General features: G+C 37.2%; 1 protein-coding gene across 2 annotated transcripts in view; it reads right to left on the bottom strand.

Moving 5' to 3' along the window:
- LOC116786911 (protein cordon-bleu-like) overlaps positions 1–17,396 on the bottom strand; it is a 109,618-nt gene that overhangs the window by 51,550 nt on the left and 40,672 nt on the right. Inside the window, exons 2-6 of one of the 2 annotated variants that reach the window (XM_032688061.1) lie at positions 16,034–16,240; positions 7,180–7,390; positions 6,238–6,466; positions 4,165–4,209; positions 1,667–1,761 (exon numbers count right to left, since the gene is read on the bottom strand). In XM_032688061.1, the coding sequence (XP_032543952.1) occupies positions 1,667–1,761; positions 4,165–4,209; positions 6,238–6,466; positions 7,180–7,390; positions 16,034–16,240 (787 nt within the window). The remainder of the gene's footprint in view (positions 1–1,666; positions 1,762–4,164; positions 4,210–6,237; positions 6,467–7,179; positions 7,391–16,033; positions 16,241–17,396) is intronic. The other variant, XM_032688069.1, reaches the window with a different exon arrangement.

The raw sequence follows: 17,396 nt of genomic DNA, 5'->3' as shown, positions 1-17,396 counted from the left end.
AATTCATCCTCAATATCCTTAGCATCTATTAAAATGTGTATTTTAAAAAACTCAGAGCATAGCCTACTTTGCCTTTGATTAACAAACACAAGAAAGAGAACAGAAGAAAAAAAGAGAAGAGTTTGCTATCTTGAAACACTCATCCCAAACTGCTGTGAAAAATCCACTGCAGTAACCACAGAATTAGGATACTTCATATCAATGTTTTCTAAGCATAAATAATTTTGTAAGCATAAATAATTTAAAAGTTAAATCTGATCTGCTTCAGGAGCTAGAACTCCAAGAGCAGACTTCATACCCAAGTTCGTAACAATGAAATCAGAGGACAAACTATGATGCAGAAACTGCATGCTGTAATATAACTGGTTCTTCCAGAGGAACTACAGTCCCACAGCATCCTCTAGAAGCTCAAGCTGAGCTCCCTTGTTTACTTGATTCTTCCAGGTAGATACAGCATTATTGCTCCACTTATGCCTTTTTTCTCTTCTAACCTGGAAATATTTTCTGTAGAAAAAACACTCTGACAGTTACTGACTTCTTATCTCATAAAATACAGTCTCCATGTGTCCTTTATAGGATGGTAAGAATAGTTCAGCATCTACGCCAGATGTGGTTTTTCAACACAGTAATTCACAATGTTCATATTCCCCAGCAAAAGCACTCCAAATTTGATCATAACCAAAAAGGCAAAGAACTAATAGAGATTTTGGAAAGCTTTCACAGTTTAAAAACATGACTGAGAAGACTGGAAGGGTAAGTGAAACACCGGCCTATTAACAAGCATTTGTTTCTTACTGCCAGTTAGTCAGACACACATTTTATAATTCCACTCCAAAAGCCCTGAAGGGCTCTTTAAACTAGACAAAAGAAAATTCCCTTTTAATCTGACATCCTAGAGTATTAAATACTTTACAATCAAAATTGGTTAACACTATTATTTTTATAAAAGTATGAAGTTAAAAGCCCACTGTTTTTCTGTGTTCTTGAGTCAGAAAATTTTCCTGTCTTTTATTTCTGTGAGAAATGAAAAATTCTCATATAGGTTTCTCAATAGAAGATAATTATTTTATATGAAATTTCTACATTTTCCAATTCAAGATTACAAACAAAGTTTAAAATGCCTAACATGTACTCCAGCAGACACTGATCCTTCAGTTCACTACTGCAAGTTACTTCTACACCAGATTTATCGGCTTTACAGACTTGGAGATGGCAATAGCGTGACTGCACGGAGCTTCCCAAAGGTATAATGCTTTAAAAGAGATTATCACCCATGCGCAGAAGAGGTCATAAGACACATCTACTTGATATCTTAATTGTTTTATATTACATCAGTTCTTTCATAAATGCATTTTATAATCTGAGCAGTACTAATAAGCAGACATAGGTTGCTTGAAACTATGGCCCATTGTTAACACTTATTGAACCCACAGCATTAAAAAAACAAAGGAAAAAGTAAATGGTCAACATGCTTGACTCCTTCAATAAGCAGCTGATATCTCCATCAGGCTGCACTGATTACACACAGTTTATGCACCTGTTAACAGATTACTTACTCCCTGGAAGGAAAAGGAAGGCAGGCCAAAAAAATGGCACCCCCCCAGACATAACAGATTTAGAACGAAACAAATTCTCTTTACTAAGCAGTACACTGCTGAACACTTACCTTGCTACTTCTTCTATCAGCGTTAAACAATCCCAGAAGTCGTGTCTTTTCTTTTTCTATTGCATCATTGCTTACTGAAGCCTTTCGATTTGGTTCTGAAACAATTTTAATGGAATAGTTTTTACATTTCTGAAATAAAGATTCGGTATTTTAAAGCATCCTGGATTGGTGCTGGATTTTTTTTAAGCTGGAGATGTTATGGACTGGATTATCTAAGTAACTGCCAGATCTGCACTTTTTTTGTCATCAAGCTTTTATTTGTTCTAGTATGTTCCAAAATCTAATTGAGGCAAATGGAATAATTTAATAAACTGCACTAAGTTTTCAATCACAATTCAGTAACCCTTATTAAAAGGCAAAATATGAGCAAATTGCTTAGTCTTCAGAAATGCTTGTTGGATGTCTCACTTAAAACTCATAGAGTACTGTAATACTAAAAAACCCTAACACCTAAAAAAAAAGATGATACAGTGAATGTAGTGAATGTCTTTAACAATTCACAGGTGTGACTTAATACTGTGAAGTTAAAGGAAAGATTCTCAATGTGGATTTTGATAAAGCTCCATAAATCAGAAAAAGACCTTTCCCTTGAAAACAGGGCTCTACTGAGAACTTAGACCAGCTGATTGTGTTCATCTCTTCTTATCTTGGTGCTTTTACTTCAGGTGGGAAAAAATGGGACTTTATAGTTATTTCAGGCTGTAAGAGCTCAAACATGTAACTGCCTTGAACCTGCTTAAGGAACTATATGAATTCTCATTCTGTTTTATCTCCATTTTCCCTCTTCATTTTCTCATCCGCAAGCTGGATGAGCAAAATGATACAGTCACGGAGTACAGGAAACAACCACGTTTCCCATTCAATATACAGACTGTAAAGCTCTCTCGCTCTTTTTTAATGGACTCTGCATAATGCTTGAAAATCTTTCTCTGTGGTTCCAAACACATCAGAGCATTTCACTAGCATACGGAAAGTTTAATTTGCAGGGAAGAATTTTATTTTGTTAATATTTTATTTGCTTAATAACAATTAAGAAGCAAATTCAAAATTACTTTTTTGTCGACATAAAGGTTTCCTTCACAAAAAAAAATCCTCATCCCAGAACTTTAAACTTATTTGCATATCACACAAAGCACATGATTTGCACATAGATCACTACTGCATATAAACAATGTCAGGTGTTAGAAAGCGTTAAGCACATACAGTAGTTCAAAGCGCAGCAGAACTGTAAAAATGATGAACTCAAAGGAAAACAGGGAGAAACTATCCTTAAGAAAGACTACAACTACACTGATACCAAATACAGTAATAAAATAATACTTCTCTTAATACTAAGCGCTGCCTATGCTCATTTGTTCATCAGAAACTGCTGGTTTTCTGCTTGGGGCTGGGCTTTAACTAGATATGGATCTTGATTCACATATTCACATAGGCTTCAACTATAAACAATAATGCTGAAAGTCTAGCATAATTAACGTCAGGAACAGCTCATTATCAACTGTGCCATTAAGCAGTGTATAATCCCAATAAACTGGGATTTAAACACAGCCGGTGGTCCCAAAAGAATGAGTCTTCATTAATCTGTACCACTTTTTCTTAGACAAATACAGTAGATATTCCCTCTAGCATTAAACTCCACATAAGAGGAAGCCACAGCAAGTAATGACAGAAGATTAGGGGGCATAGTATTCCATTAGTGAAGTCAAGATGTCATGAGCTAAGAGTTGCACAATGGTTGCCACCCACTGGAGGTGGGCTTCCTTTCTCCCTTCCCAAAAATTTAAAGAAGTTATCCAGTTTTATTTTGGTTATGTTGTGTCTACTAGTAATGCAAAGAAGTAAAGCCAGTTAAAAATTAACCATGCCTTTCTTGAGGATAATTAATTTAAGCAATGTATAAGAACAGAGTTAGTGGAAGAAAAGGACATTCTAAATACACACATTTTCTGTTTAACTAGAAGCAGAAGTAGAGGTATAATCTAAACAAACCCCACGTACCGTAACAATTCAGAAGTCAGCATCTTTTTGGTTATCCAATGTGTATATATAAATTTGATATTAAAATGCCTTGCTGCGTGTAAATTGAAAACAGTGGAAGATCTCCTAGACCTCAAAATATTCTACCTTTGCTATTAAATAAATTTTCAACCCAAGAGACCTCTGAAATGTTAGTAATTCTGAAATTCAAATAATCATGCTTTAGGTAACCTGAACAGGCTTGGTATCTGTATAGAAACATATCATACTACAGAACAGTTAAATGGCAGAATTTGTTAATCGCTGGCATCTTAATGACAATTCCTGAAGAGCCAGTATGCATAGAAGTGTGTTTGTTCTGACCAGCAGCACAGACACATAAAGGACACTTTGAAAAGAAAACACAGATTGAAAACAGCTTGTTTCTCTACAGCCATTTACTCAACATTCTATCTACGAAACCCATATTAAACATAGCGTGAAGTGACAGACAGTTTTCCTTCAGCAGCATTGTACAGTACCTCTATAGTTCAGAGAAGGTTCAGACTGAGTTTTTGATGGAGGAACTGGAAAAGGCAGGCAATGAAAGGATAAGAGAAAACACATTAAAGTTCTAATATAGCCTTGTAAGGCACAATATTCATTAATTATTCCTAGCGCTTTTTTTGCTAAGTATTACAGAAAAAAATGTTGACAACAAACATGCAGAGCTGCTACTGAAGCAGTTTAGCTGTGTTTGTATTAATTCCTGATTCACTCATGAAGGTGCTTCAACTGCTAAATCGAATTAAGTAAGCAGGTGGCAGCAGAGCTTTTCTTTTAACAATTCTTCAGCACTTGGTGTTTCTGTTTCAGGGAAGGAAAGACTGATGAGTTTTTCTAGAATCTGCTCTTACAAGCACAGCCTAAGCTTTTAGCACCTCTAACGCCTTACTTGTTAGAGGGAAAGTATTTAAAAAATCTGTATGTTCTGATAACTAAACAGACTGGATAGCTACTCAATGCACAATTCATTGACCAAGAGCTACTAAAACCAGTGGGTTTATTCTTCTTGGAGATTACAAATGAGAATATGGAAGAAGGAATTTGATGAAACAAAGGAAACATTTTTGTAAATTTTACGTGCATTTACTGGTTTTCTCAGACACCACAGTACAGAGTAACAGGAAGACAGAAAAGGCTGAAACACACTCAGGATCAGGAGGATTTTATCATAGTGAAAAGTACACTGAAAGGTCAAAAAAGAATAAAATATATATTAAAAAGATCTAATGTAGAGAGTAGCACACTATAAAGTGTAATATAATTTGCTGCTATAATCCCAGCCCTGTAGTAAAGTCTTGGTTTTGACTGTATAGGTTACAACCAGATTCAAGGACCAATACTGTACAAGCATATATGTCATCTTTGTCGTTTGAAAGGAAAGACTTTAAGGCAGACGTGTAAGTAATGGGAGTATGTTGAACGAATCCTGTTGAATACTCTGCCTGTTCAATACATTGCTCCAAAATGCTTAGCTTAATTACAAGTAAACGTCTTAAAACAACAAACATGCAATTGAGCTATGACGTTTTCAACCTCTTTTTTGAGTATCTTAACAATTCAAAGGAAAAGGAGATATTTAGAAGTCTAAACTCATTGAAATTTGACTCGCACAGAGGTAGAATTGTCACTTATCAAAGGAGTTGGAAAGAAGAGACAGAACGTCAACATAAATAAATAACTTTATAAATAAAAAATAAGCCTGCAGCTCAGCACCTACAAGAATGAGATTATCTAAACAATAAATAAGGATATTTACTGTGCTGGAAGTGATAGCAATTGAGACAAACTGCAGGAGACAATTTTAATGAATATCACTTTCTGACCTCAAAGGAAGTAGTGCTTGTCAATGTGTATTTTTAAAGCAGGTATATTTTAAAGCACATCACATAATTATGCTATTTGAATACATAATCAGGCTGATAAAACTCAAGTCTAAGAAGCTGCTACTACAATGTTGTCTATCAGAACAGAAAGTGAGGATAAATAAACAAGAGAAAAAAAAATTAAAATACAAATACCTCTTAGTTCCTCTTCACTAAACCGTCAATAATTTCACTCTTTAGGAACCGTTGCTGAGCCTATCCAGTCTGCTTCTCATAAACCCTGGTCTGTCGCCTCTGCCTCTCAGCTTTCACAGCTGCCATGACTATGGCATGTCTCTTCTTTCTTTCTCTCCAACCCACAGCACAGGTAAATGGCAGCCTCTGCCTGGCTGAGGCCCCTGTGGTACACCTCTACTGACAGCAGCTCCAGGATGTAGCAAAGCTCCTCCTTTTGCCCTGCCCCAGGCCAGTCTGCACTCTGCCAGTGTCCAGCCCAGCCTGGCACAGGGCCCAAGAGCAACCAAGGACGGCTGGGTATGTTGCTGACCTGGCTGCTTCTTGGGACATGGCTCACCGAACAAACTCATGCTGCTCTCTGGACTGAGATGTTACTCTGCTGTTTCAGCTGGACTCCAGAGGAATGGCAGCACAAATGCTTTTAAGTTGCCCATACTATTGTTGTCACAACATATAACCCTGCAGCAACTTCTTTCAGTCTCAGCTCACCTTTTTTCCTGTCCCAGGCATACAGCTCCTTTATCCCCAGCTCCTCCAAGGACTTGGTAAGCTCCAGTTCCTCCCCGGTTATGCCATCTCTCAGAAGAACAATATGCTCTTGACTGACTTCACACTTCTCACAAATAGCCGGGATGATGTTGTGGAGAGGCACCTCTGGACTAACTCGAACCACAGCCTTCTGTGTCTTCAGGTAGTTCACTACCAGCCTCACAGATTTCTGCAGAAACAAACACAAACTCTCAGTCTCACCTCTGTGATGGCTAAACTATTTTACAATGAGAAATGCACTGAGGAATTCCATATTGTCTTGACTACTCTCAGGCAAATTTAACCTGCATTGAAAAAAAATATTATTTAAAAAAAAAAATCTCAGACCTCCCTTGCCACTAAGAAGACATTAGCAAGAACAGGCCAAGAAGGAAAAGGAATCAGAGGCAGAGGTAATTTGTGAATGTTCACAAGTACCACTCTGAAAGGTATGAGAGTGTAATTAGATATTGATTCAGAATAATAAAAATTTCAGCAAACATTTGGAAAATGACTACTTCTGAATCTTCACAGTAATGTGAAATACATTTATTAATGATCAGTCTTCTCCCATATCTTTAATAAAGATGGCAAACAAAATATCACCAAAATTCCATGTACCTCCATACAACCCCATAACTTTCATTTCAGTCATTACTGCAAATTTCAATCACCCCGATCTTCAGATTTCCATCTATCCAACCACATGCAACATAACATTTTGTCTAAATGTCTAGACTAGCCTCTACCAACCTGCATGCAAAACAGTTAAGCTAGTAAAGCAGGTTATAGTCAATCGTCTTTCCCATCCAGTTCCAAGATGAAAAGACTGGAAGAACTGCTTGAAATCATAGGAATGAAATGATGTTTCATGGCACCATTTTAGCCCAACAGAGTACTGACCTCAGGGACTCTTGGCAGAGGTCGCTTTGCCTTCTCTTCAGGAACCTTCTCTTTCAGAAGTACTGTTTCTACATCCAGTGCTCCTATCAAAGTGTTTGGCTTGTAACTCAGAACTTGTTGAGTTCCCGAAGACTTCAGTTCAAGACTGTGTTGGGATGGATTTAAGTGATACTGGCTGCATAAATCAACCAATACATCCATCACAGCTTTACTGCAAGGAAGAAGACATTCACCATTAGCATGAGAAAAAACAGTTTTAAGATGGGAGGAAAAAAGACAATACAAGCTGTGGATGTGTCACTAGTTAACCATCTTTATGAGTGATCAGTGCTAGTGCTTTGAAATGCTAAACAGATCAGATAAAATGACAGGAATTAATATGTTTGCACTTCAGTGCCTGTTTATGAGCTGGCAATTAACTATTCACTCCGAGGCAGACAACAGTGCCAATCATAGCACTAACCAACATAAGCCAAGAGCAGACAACATCTCTCTTATCTCCTAAATCCATACACTAAACTCTCCAATTCAAATGCTGTTCTTTAACTGAAGACAAAATATAAGTAAATTATGCATTCATAGTCCAGTAAACTCTACCTAGATTTGAATCATCACATAACAGAACCCAAAATGGAGCATTTAAATCTGGAACAAACAGTGGAGAGGTTTATTTTTCCAGCTTACGATTTCGAGTTCCCCATATCCATTTGACACCAGCAGTATTTTCAAGTACAAGAGATCCTGTCCATATTTATTTTGGTGAGGATATTAACCCTGCACAAAAATATCTAGTTTTCAGTGTTTGCATTATCAGTAACTCTTACTGCAGATGGGATTCTTAAACTGCGAGATTAAAAGAGTCTGCAACTATCCCTCTCTTATTTCATGCCTCTGCACAGAGGTACTCCATTTTGTGTCAATAACTCAATAGGAGCTTGATACTTCCTGACACACTCGATATGAACTGTGCTCCCCCACACCTCTGAAATTCTCTTCTACCATGATTCTGAGGGTTTTTTTTTTTACAGCCTTCTCCCCTAAAATTCCATACAAGATCAGAGAAACTAGATTTATTAAAACTGGTAATTTTTCTGAAAAGTTTTGTTTTCACAAAACAGTGTCTGTCATTAACAAAACAATGTAAGTTGAAAAAAAACTTCCAGCTGTAGCTGAAGCCTGTCATATACAATGGGATATTCGTCTTCTAGCAGAAGTGAAAATAAGTGCATACACAGTATATTTGTCAAAAGAACTGTCACCTCTTCTAATATTTAAATTGGAAAAAGTGTATAGAGATTCAAAATGCAAGCAAATTCAAAGAAAATAAAATCCTTCACAGGTTGTTAGCTACCACCATTACATCTGTAGCTCAAGAACTGCCCTTCAAACTGCAAGCTGTTGGCATCCGGGAAACTACTCTTTGGGAGGCTGCCACTCTCCTTTCTGTGGGTATGTTGTTGGCCAACAACTGATCAAGAATTTGGTGAAAAACCCCGGAGAGCTAATGGCAAAGACAATGAAAATGGAAAAAACAATTCCTTATTAACAGTCAAAAGACTAAAATATATGTAGATGACAGCTCTTGCCACGCAAGAGAAGAGAAAGGACCTGCTTTACAGTCACCTAACTGAGCTACACAGTGTGAGCTGAAAAAATGGCAAGTGTGGAAAATTTGAAGTATGTGATCTCACTGAAAAGAACACAGTTAGAAGATGATGACTGAAGATCAAACAAAGAAAACAGATGTCATTAATATGTATAGGAGGCTTCAGAAAAATTAGAACACTCTGGCAACTGCTAACATAGAGACCACCTAAATACAAACATTCAGTAACTAAATCAAAATCATATGAGGTCATTTCAATGATGAGTTATTCTGGTACTGTCCGCAAGTTGAAAATGTCTGTATCTCACAGCCATGTTCAATTCATATGCAACACATCACAAACCAACAGACATTTACACCTACTAAATCCAAACTATAGGAGAATCCCATCTATACCAAGATTTATTTATATGAATATTCATTAAACTGTGCAGCAGTGAGTACTTTAAGAAAGTGTCAGTTCTCCTGATACAGATTTAAGCTTGTCTGTTTATAGACATAGTGCTTTTAAACTAAAATATGAATGTGTTTGTTTCCCCTCAGAAAAATATGAATGTGTTTTCGTTTCACAGAAAAGCAAGTAACCTGGCAAAATCACGATACATGCTGTTCTATGTGCTACACTTTTCTATTTGAAGTAGAACACTAATATATTTTTATAGTGCATAATATTGTGATAATTCATTCAAATTTGGACAGTTATCTTACCTCTTGTAAGAAGAATATTAAAAAAATACACTTCATCAAAATAACAGTTTATGATTCCATGCATCTACCACTGAAATTATAAAATATGTTCAGCAGCAACAGTACCACAACTACAACAAGATCAGAATTCACACCAGCCATCTGAGAAAATCAGACTCAATCATGCAAGTTGAACAAATTTGTCTGGACAATGGACAATTCAAAAATCCAGTCAAATTTGAAGTTGCATCTTACTGCTGATTACAGAGCAGGCATGTATTAAACATAACACATAAGGAAGTCTGCAACATCCCAACCTGTGCCATGCTACTCAGAATACACAACTGTTCCATGAAAAGTATACCAGGCTTCATCCGTACCATTTAAAAACACACATTAAGCAATACCTCTAACACTTCTGAAACAACTTCAAAATGAATAGTATGCTCTTCCCAAAATGTAAATTTGGATAAAATTTTCCACAAAACTTCTAAAGTATAAAGAAATAAATGGAAGAGGAAAGAGAAAAGAAGAATTTCACAAGCAAAATTCAAAATTCATGTGTTTCAAGGGAAGTAAGAGAGCTGGGAAGTCCTTGCCAATGAAGTTATTCTTATATCAAATTTCAATGGCACCAAATGGAAAGATTTTCCTTCTAAACTTTAATATAGTTCAGTTTAATTTTATATTGGATTCTTATTTCAAGTTAACTCCATGTATATGCCATACACAGACGAGAGACACTAAACACAGCAAGAGAATTGTAACCTACTAATCTAGATCAACTTTTCTTTCTTACCTTAGGCTGAATACGGCTCTTGGAAGATGTAAAGAGTCAGTCCTTCCTTTGCTTACATCTTGTTCCACACATATCTGCACTGTCTTTTAAGTTGCTTTTGAGATCTGGTAGAGAGCATACTCTGTTTTGAAATTCAGGCAGGTCTGATCCTAAACTATTAACTCTAAAGCTGAAATTAACTTACATGTCTCCTGCCTTTCCAACTACTCAGCTAAGAAACACCTTATTTTTTTATTTTAGTAAGATGTTACTAAAATTTTGTGTGGAGAGACCAAACACTATGTAACAGACACCAAACATTAATGACTGATAAGCAAATACTAGAGAACAGAAATAAAACTGGAGGGTGAACCCAATTTAAGACTCCAACAAGAAGGTCCATATGGCTATTCTGAGAGTAAGAAGAGTACTTCAGTTCTGTCCTGATATTCAATTACTAAGCTGTTTGATGATGCCAGTTCTGGACAGTAAAGAATAACTACTTTGTCAGCAACATTTATCACGCTGAAGCTGTGCCAAGTTTGAGCTTCAGACTGCTTGTGTCCTGTTGTTCTCCAGCACAGGCCTATAGCTGCCTTCACAGCAAAGGCCTATAGTTTTAAGACACATAAAACAACTGAGTTGTTTTGGGTGTGGTTTGGCCTAATCTTCTTGGATCACACAGAGAAATCCATTTTAAAAATATAGCCTTATACATCTAAGAAATAAATGTGCAGGGTAAAGTTGTATTCTATCAAATGAAACCAACTTTCTTATTACCTTCTACCTTCATTCTACAAATGCCTTTCAGTATCTGAAAGGGAGCCTACAAGACAGCTGGAGGGAGATTTTTCACAAGAGCATGAAGTGATAGAACAAAGGTTAATGGCTTCAAACTGAGAGTGGGTTTAGGTTAAATATTAGGAAGAAATTCTTCTCTGTGAGGGTTGTGAGGCACTGGAATAGGTTGGCCAGAGAAGTTGTGGATGTCCCATCACTGGAAGTCTTGAATGCTAGGATGGATGGAGCTCTGAGCAACCTGGTCTGGTGAAAGGTGTCCCTGCCCAAGGCAGGGGAGGTGGAACCACATGATCTTTAAGGCCCCTTCCAACCTAAGCCATTCTATGCCAAAAAAAAAAATCTCAAACTGGAGGAAAGAATCCTCTTTATTTAGATCAATGCCAGATACACATTAGGAATCTACAGTGACAACTGACTGGCAAAGAAACACTATAGTGTAAAGGGGGTGACCTGAAATCTCTAAGGCTTTCACTATCTGCATTTAAAAGCAGAAAATAGCATTAGTCATTATTATTTTCTCATGCTCCAAAATACAGCAGGTACTTCATGTAAAGATTAAAATTTTTCCTACACAACCAGACATGTATACACTAGATAGCAAGCTGTATCCAAACAAGTTCAGGAAGCACGATAAACAGACACCCATAAATGTTTTCTATTTCTTTTCTTATTCTGCTCATGTACATTTGGCTCTTATTTTCCTTAACTGAGCAAGTCCACAGAAGGAACGTTAAGATGACACACAAGACGAGGCAGAGGACTGGGTTTGTTGAGCCTTAAGACAAGAAGGCTGAAGGGATATCTTCCTGCTGTCTGTAAGTATGAACTGGTAAGGTTACAGAGCCCGATTCTTCTTGCCAGTGAACAGCAAGAGGGTAAGCGGCAAGAGACAAGCGCCAACATAGGAAATTCCATTTAGGTGCATGAAAACATTTTGTCACCATGAGGATGGTCAAGTCCTGGAAAAGGGGTACAGAGACATTCAGAAACTTCCTCCCTGGAGGTATTCAAACTTGCTTAGAAATGGTGAGTTACAGTGGCCCATTTCCAACATAAATTATTCTGTAAATTATTCTAGGAAGATTGTCTCTTTTTTCTTAACCTGCATTGAACTACTGTAGTTTTGACCTGACTCTTATTCAGTATTTAGTTAAGCTAATTTTTAAACCTTCTGCCATGCGCCCTGTTTATTTTTTTCTGACAACAACTCTTTCATGTTTTACCAACCTGGGTTGATTTCACACTTTCAGTCTTTCTTGAAACACTGTTCTGTATGCTGAGCTATAAACCTGCAATAATGAGTCTATTACTGCCAATTATGTGAGAATATTCTTTCTGTGATTACATTAGTTTTAGACTCTGCATACTCTGCAGTGAACTCTGTCCTTGAGTACCTGCAGAATGGGACTACAGCTTCGGCTAGTTTATTATTTATTCCAGTGTCCTCCCTGTGCATCATATACATGAGAGAATTTGTGTAACATGTAAGATAACAGCAGGAGCAACTTTCCAGTTTACTGTTCTGCATATTGGTTATCCATGGCATCCAGGACAACTCCAAACCAAACACCATTTAGCTTCAAACATTCCCATTTTTCTGCAATGCATTTCAAATACTACTGAATTCTCAAGCTGCTGACACTTTGTATCTGTGTTAATCGAGAAGTTCTCCTCAGTGTCACTCAAGTGTGAATGGAGATGGATGCATCATCCTTTTATTTACAGGTTACCCACTGGAAACATTACCTGTGAGAATCACAAACAGAAAAGGTTTCTGGTAACTCTTGTGAGCTTTCCCATTTATTTTCTGTCTAAATGTCTAGTCATCACCTCTCCCAGACCTGTTAACAGTTTGTGTGGATCTGCTACAGATCTATATGCATAAAATGCATGTGGCACACGCTCTGCCTATGCATTCGGCTGTCAAATAGTGCTTATACAAAAACACAAACACAGAATAGTTATGGGATTATTTTATAGTCCTTTTCAGTGAGAAGTAGGCTAACAGTTTTTCATGAATACTTCTACATGTTTTACAGTAGAGTTCACAGGGATTATTTAAAAAAAAAGAAAACTGTTTTTTTAATACTATTCTATTGCTGCACACACTCCCTAAGGATTCAGCTTAAAATCTGCACTACACAGTTCCAAAATCCCAAACAAATTGTCTGTTACAAGATGGCAATAAACTCTTAAGGAGAAACTTTCAGCTTGAGTAGACTTTCATAAATAAAATTGTTTTAAAGTTCCAGACTCCAATAAAATATCCTGAAATAGCACAAACTTTCTACATAGAGAACAAAGCTAAATTAACAACATGCTGCTTTGCTCACATATAATGAACAAATTGAAATATATAACTTTTACTTTTAACTTAGTTGATTTAGAATAACCTTAAGTGATACTAATTGCCTACAGTATTTATCTTTTCAAATATAATCAAGTGTACTTCATTGTTCTGTGAACTGCTTTCCTGAAATTACAGAATAATTTTTCATTATGAAGATGCCCAGGGCAAGGTTTTGCAAATTTTTCCGCAATAAAAAAAAATATTTCCCCAGGGTGCCCAGAAGCAGATTTTGCAGAATGCAGTTTTGATGATGGCAACAAAAATACTGAAGATTTACAGCAGTATAAACAACAGTAGGTTTTCTGCAATGCCCTTTTATGATATCACCACAGATAAAAAGAGTGAACGGGGAAAGAAAATTCATTACTTGCACTGGCTCTTATACTTGCCTCAAACTAAAAAAAACAAAAAAAACAAAAAAACAACACTTTTTTTTTTAAATTCAGTATCTTCATCACTTAATGTCTACCTCTGACTACCACTGTCTTCACAGCTGTTCAGTTCACAATGTCAAAACAATGCAAAAGGTTGAAAAAGCCTGGGCTTTCACCCAAACCCAGATACTTAAGACAGTTCATCCACTACAAATTTCAGCTACTCTTGACATTTTACTATTCCACATACCTAAAATCATTACCAGTATTAATGTACAGAAAATCACATCTTCCAGTTATTAGAAAGAACAGCAATACATATGAGGTTTGTTCACAGACTAATGGCACTGTAATACAGGGCTCATTACAGAGTATCCTTTTCTTACTTCATAACTTGTTAGGATGATTTACTCCCCCTTCCTCAATTTCTATCATCTTCCACTTCCCACAGCTGACTATCCGTGTCACTGACTTCTCCACTCCAAGTCTTCAAGACAGCACTGAGGGAGAACAGCTACTACCTAGGTTAGGCACTGGTGATATGCAGATTAGCACATTAACACAAGCAGGAATTTAACTGCCACCTAAATCAGAGCCCTACACCTGTCATGCAGTTACCGGAGAGAAGTGAACACCTTCACAAACGACAAAGAGAACAGTTTGGTTTCTCAGAATGCTTAATGCAGATGATATAAATAACCCCACAGAAATACGTGAAGTTTCATTTTCAACATTTCTTTCAGGTTTTAGTCCACATGACTAAAGACTCTAATAAACGAAATACTCAGTCTCAGTGTATGTGATAGGTAGTGATAAACAACTGTGCAAGACACAGAATATTTATTATACAGGGACTTTCTAGTTGTTCTTTGCTCCTCTAGCTTTTATGTTCTTCAAAAAGCCACATTAAAACACCATTCTTCTAGTGCTCTTGGACTGTTTGTTCTGGGATTATGTTTTTTTTGAGGGAAACGAAAGTATTTTCTAACCATATGGCAATTATCTATGTCTCAATACAAAATGCTGCATTGAGTATCAGCCTCTTGTCAGCTCTCAGGTGGCTTGAATTTGATGGTGAAATATCACCTTTCTTTGGGATCTAATGGCTCATGAGTTTCGTGTCCTGTTCTACTTCTCAGGCTTGTTCTCTTTTTTCTCTCATTAAATCCAAATCTCCCCATAAAAACTCAATCATTACATGTCTAATCTAAAAGCCCTGATAAGCACTGCTTTCCTTTCAAACCTTTAACATCACTCTGGCTTTGGGACTGACCCACACAAGTTGCACTAGTCTCCTGAGAGTGAATGACAACTGCTGTACACATCCTTCTCAGCCATCAAAATACACTAACAGGCAAACAGTTAAAACAGACTAATATATCAGACCAAAAAGAGTAGTTCTACAGGAATGCAACTAACTACTGAAAACCCCGAATGTAAAATAAGCACAGACCCTGCTTTATCAACAGGCACCTATATATCCTCTGAATTTGATGCTACACTTCCTACAATTTCTTATCTGCTGCTGACCACACCATTGTTTGCTACAGTTTCATCATAGTATTGATTATATTTTTAAAAGTTTTTCAAATTATTTCCTAAAGTAACATCTCCCTCTTTCAAACCAATTCACACAGAGAGGATGAGGATAAGAAAGAGTTTCCATAGTGAAGAAAACTATCTCAAAACTGCATTTCCAATACAATTTGCCCTTGGTTGTACCCAGTAAGTAGCAAGGAGAACCTCTTCCTCTTTATGGAAAAAAAATACACTTCTCTATATAAAAGGCTTCCTAAATATGAGCAGATGCTTTGCTGTCTACACAACTGCAAAGTATTTGTGAAGGTGGCATCTCTGAATGTAAGGAATCATTCATCTTCCAAGCTTGCTTTTTGGCATGATTCCAGGCAGTCATACTGTCAGGACTGCTGTTTGCCAGGAGCCACCTACTTCCACTGCACCAAACCCATTCTGGATTATGAAATGTGATACAATCTAAGCCTACTGGCACTACATGAAATACATGCACATGTGCTGATTGTCGTCCATAGGGCCAGTGACACAGTAGCTGCTAAATCCTTCCTGCCCCAGAAGAGAGGGTCCTTTATATATGGCTCTCAGGACTCTCTGGTGCAGCAGCTGCTCAAAATGCAGAGAAGCGCATGACAGAGAAATCCCATAAAGTCAGAAAGACAGACACCAATATCAGCAAATATCCCACTGGGAACAAGGGGCTCCAGAAATAATCAAAGCCCTACCTTCCTTGTACTGTGTTCTTCTGCTCCGCCCCGCTGGGTAAAATGACTGTGAAGTCCACCAATCTGTTTATCATGTTCTCCTTCATGCTCACGAGGTTCTGATCAGAAATTACAGCTGTCTCTGCAGGGGACTTGCACTCATTGTGAATTCTACTTGTTGCAGAAGGTTGATTTGGTGGAGGAGGAGCACGAGCTTTCATTCTTTTCCTTGAGAAAAAAAGGCAAGAAGAAAATTAATAATTTCTTGCAAGAAAAGTATAAACACATTACTAAGAGACAGATGTTCTTTCAGCCATAATCTCAGATTGTTTTAAAAAATTCCTCTAATGCGAGTCATTTTCTTTATCATGAAATTTTTCAATGGAGTTGTACTTTTATTTTTACCTCTTCTCTAAAAATACACTAATTTTTTAATAATGCACTCACTCCTACTGTTTGTTTTCCATGCTCCAGGGGATGAATCAGTTTCATAACTGGAATATGATATAATAATTTTTCTGTCGAGTATGAAGCCTGCTCCAGTGCAGTGAGAAACAGAAATGCTGGGTCCAGTCCAGACCTGATTCAAGAAAGAGTTGTATTTACATACATGAATGTTTCTTCCAAGTGAGAATGGCAGGAGTGGAGGCAGGGTGAGGTTTCATTCAGCTATATTTGGGTTCCACAGTATCACTCTACTTGAAATATTGTCTCCTCCTCTGCTCTGAGTTAGTAGTATTAAATCTGGCTCATCATACTTCACAGGGAAGCACCATGAAAAGGTCAACTGTGAATGATATCACTTCTTACCATACAACACTAGGCTATAGCTCTTTGAAAGCACCCTGAAAGGAACTCATTCTTCACTAGCAGGCGATGCACAATGTGTGATATACAAAAAAGCTGCATCAGCTTGCACCAAACAAGCAGTGTACTTTACAGAGATAGAAACCCACCAGTAAATTCAAAGTTTACTTCATTGGCAAGCTGCCAGACAGATAAGCAACATATGTGTGCTGTTAAATTTCTGAATAGCTGGCCTCATACCAAGCACATGTCTAAGAGGATTAACTCTGATGATTAATACCCCAGTGACCTCTTCTGACTAGATGTATGCCTAGTTTAAGTCTGATTTTAATGTAGCAGATGGAAAAAGCAGTAAAATATTTACTCAGAAATTATTACCCAGGCTTACTGCCTGCATTTTAAAAATTTTTCTGGTTTAGGATGCAGGAAAAGAAAAGATTACGATTCTGCACATCATTTTCACCCCACAAACAACATAAACCGAGGTGCAGAAAGGAAGAGTACAGAAAAAGCACTCTAACCCCTACAAAGCCTGAAAAGCTTAGTGGTTGAATCAGCCAAAGACAAAACTGTGTTT

This window comes from Chiroxiphia lanceolata, chromosome 1 (assembly GCF_009829145.1).
Source record: "Chiroxiphia lanceolata isolate bChiLan1 chromosome 1, bChiLan1.pri, whole genome shotgun sequence".
NCBI lineage: Eukaryota > Metazoa > Chordata > Aves > Passeriformes > Pipridae > Chiroxiphia > Chiroxiphia lanceolata.
Note: the sequence above shows the minus strand (reverse complement) of the source record. Positions and strands in the feature narration are given on the sequence as shown.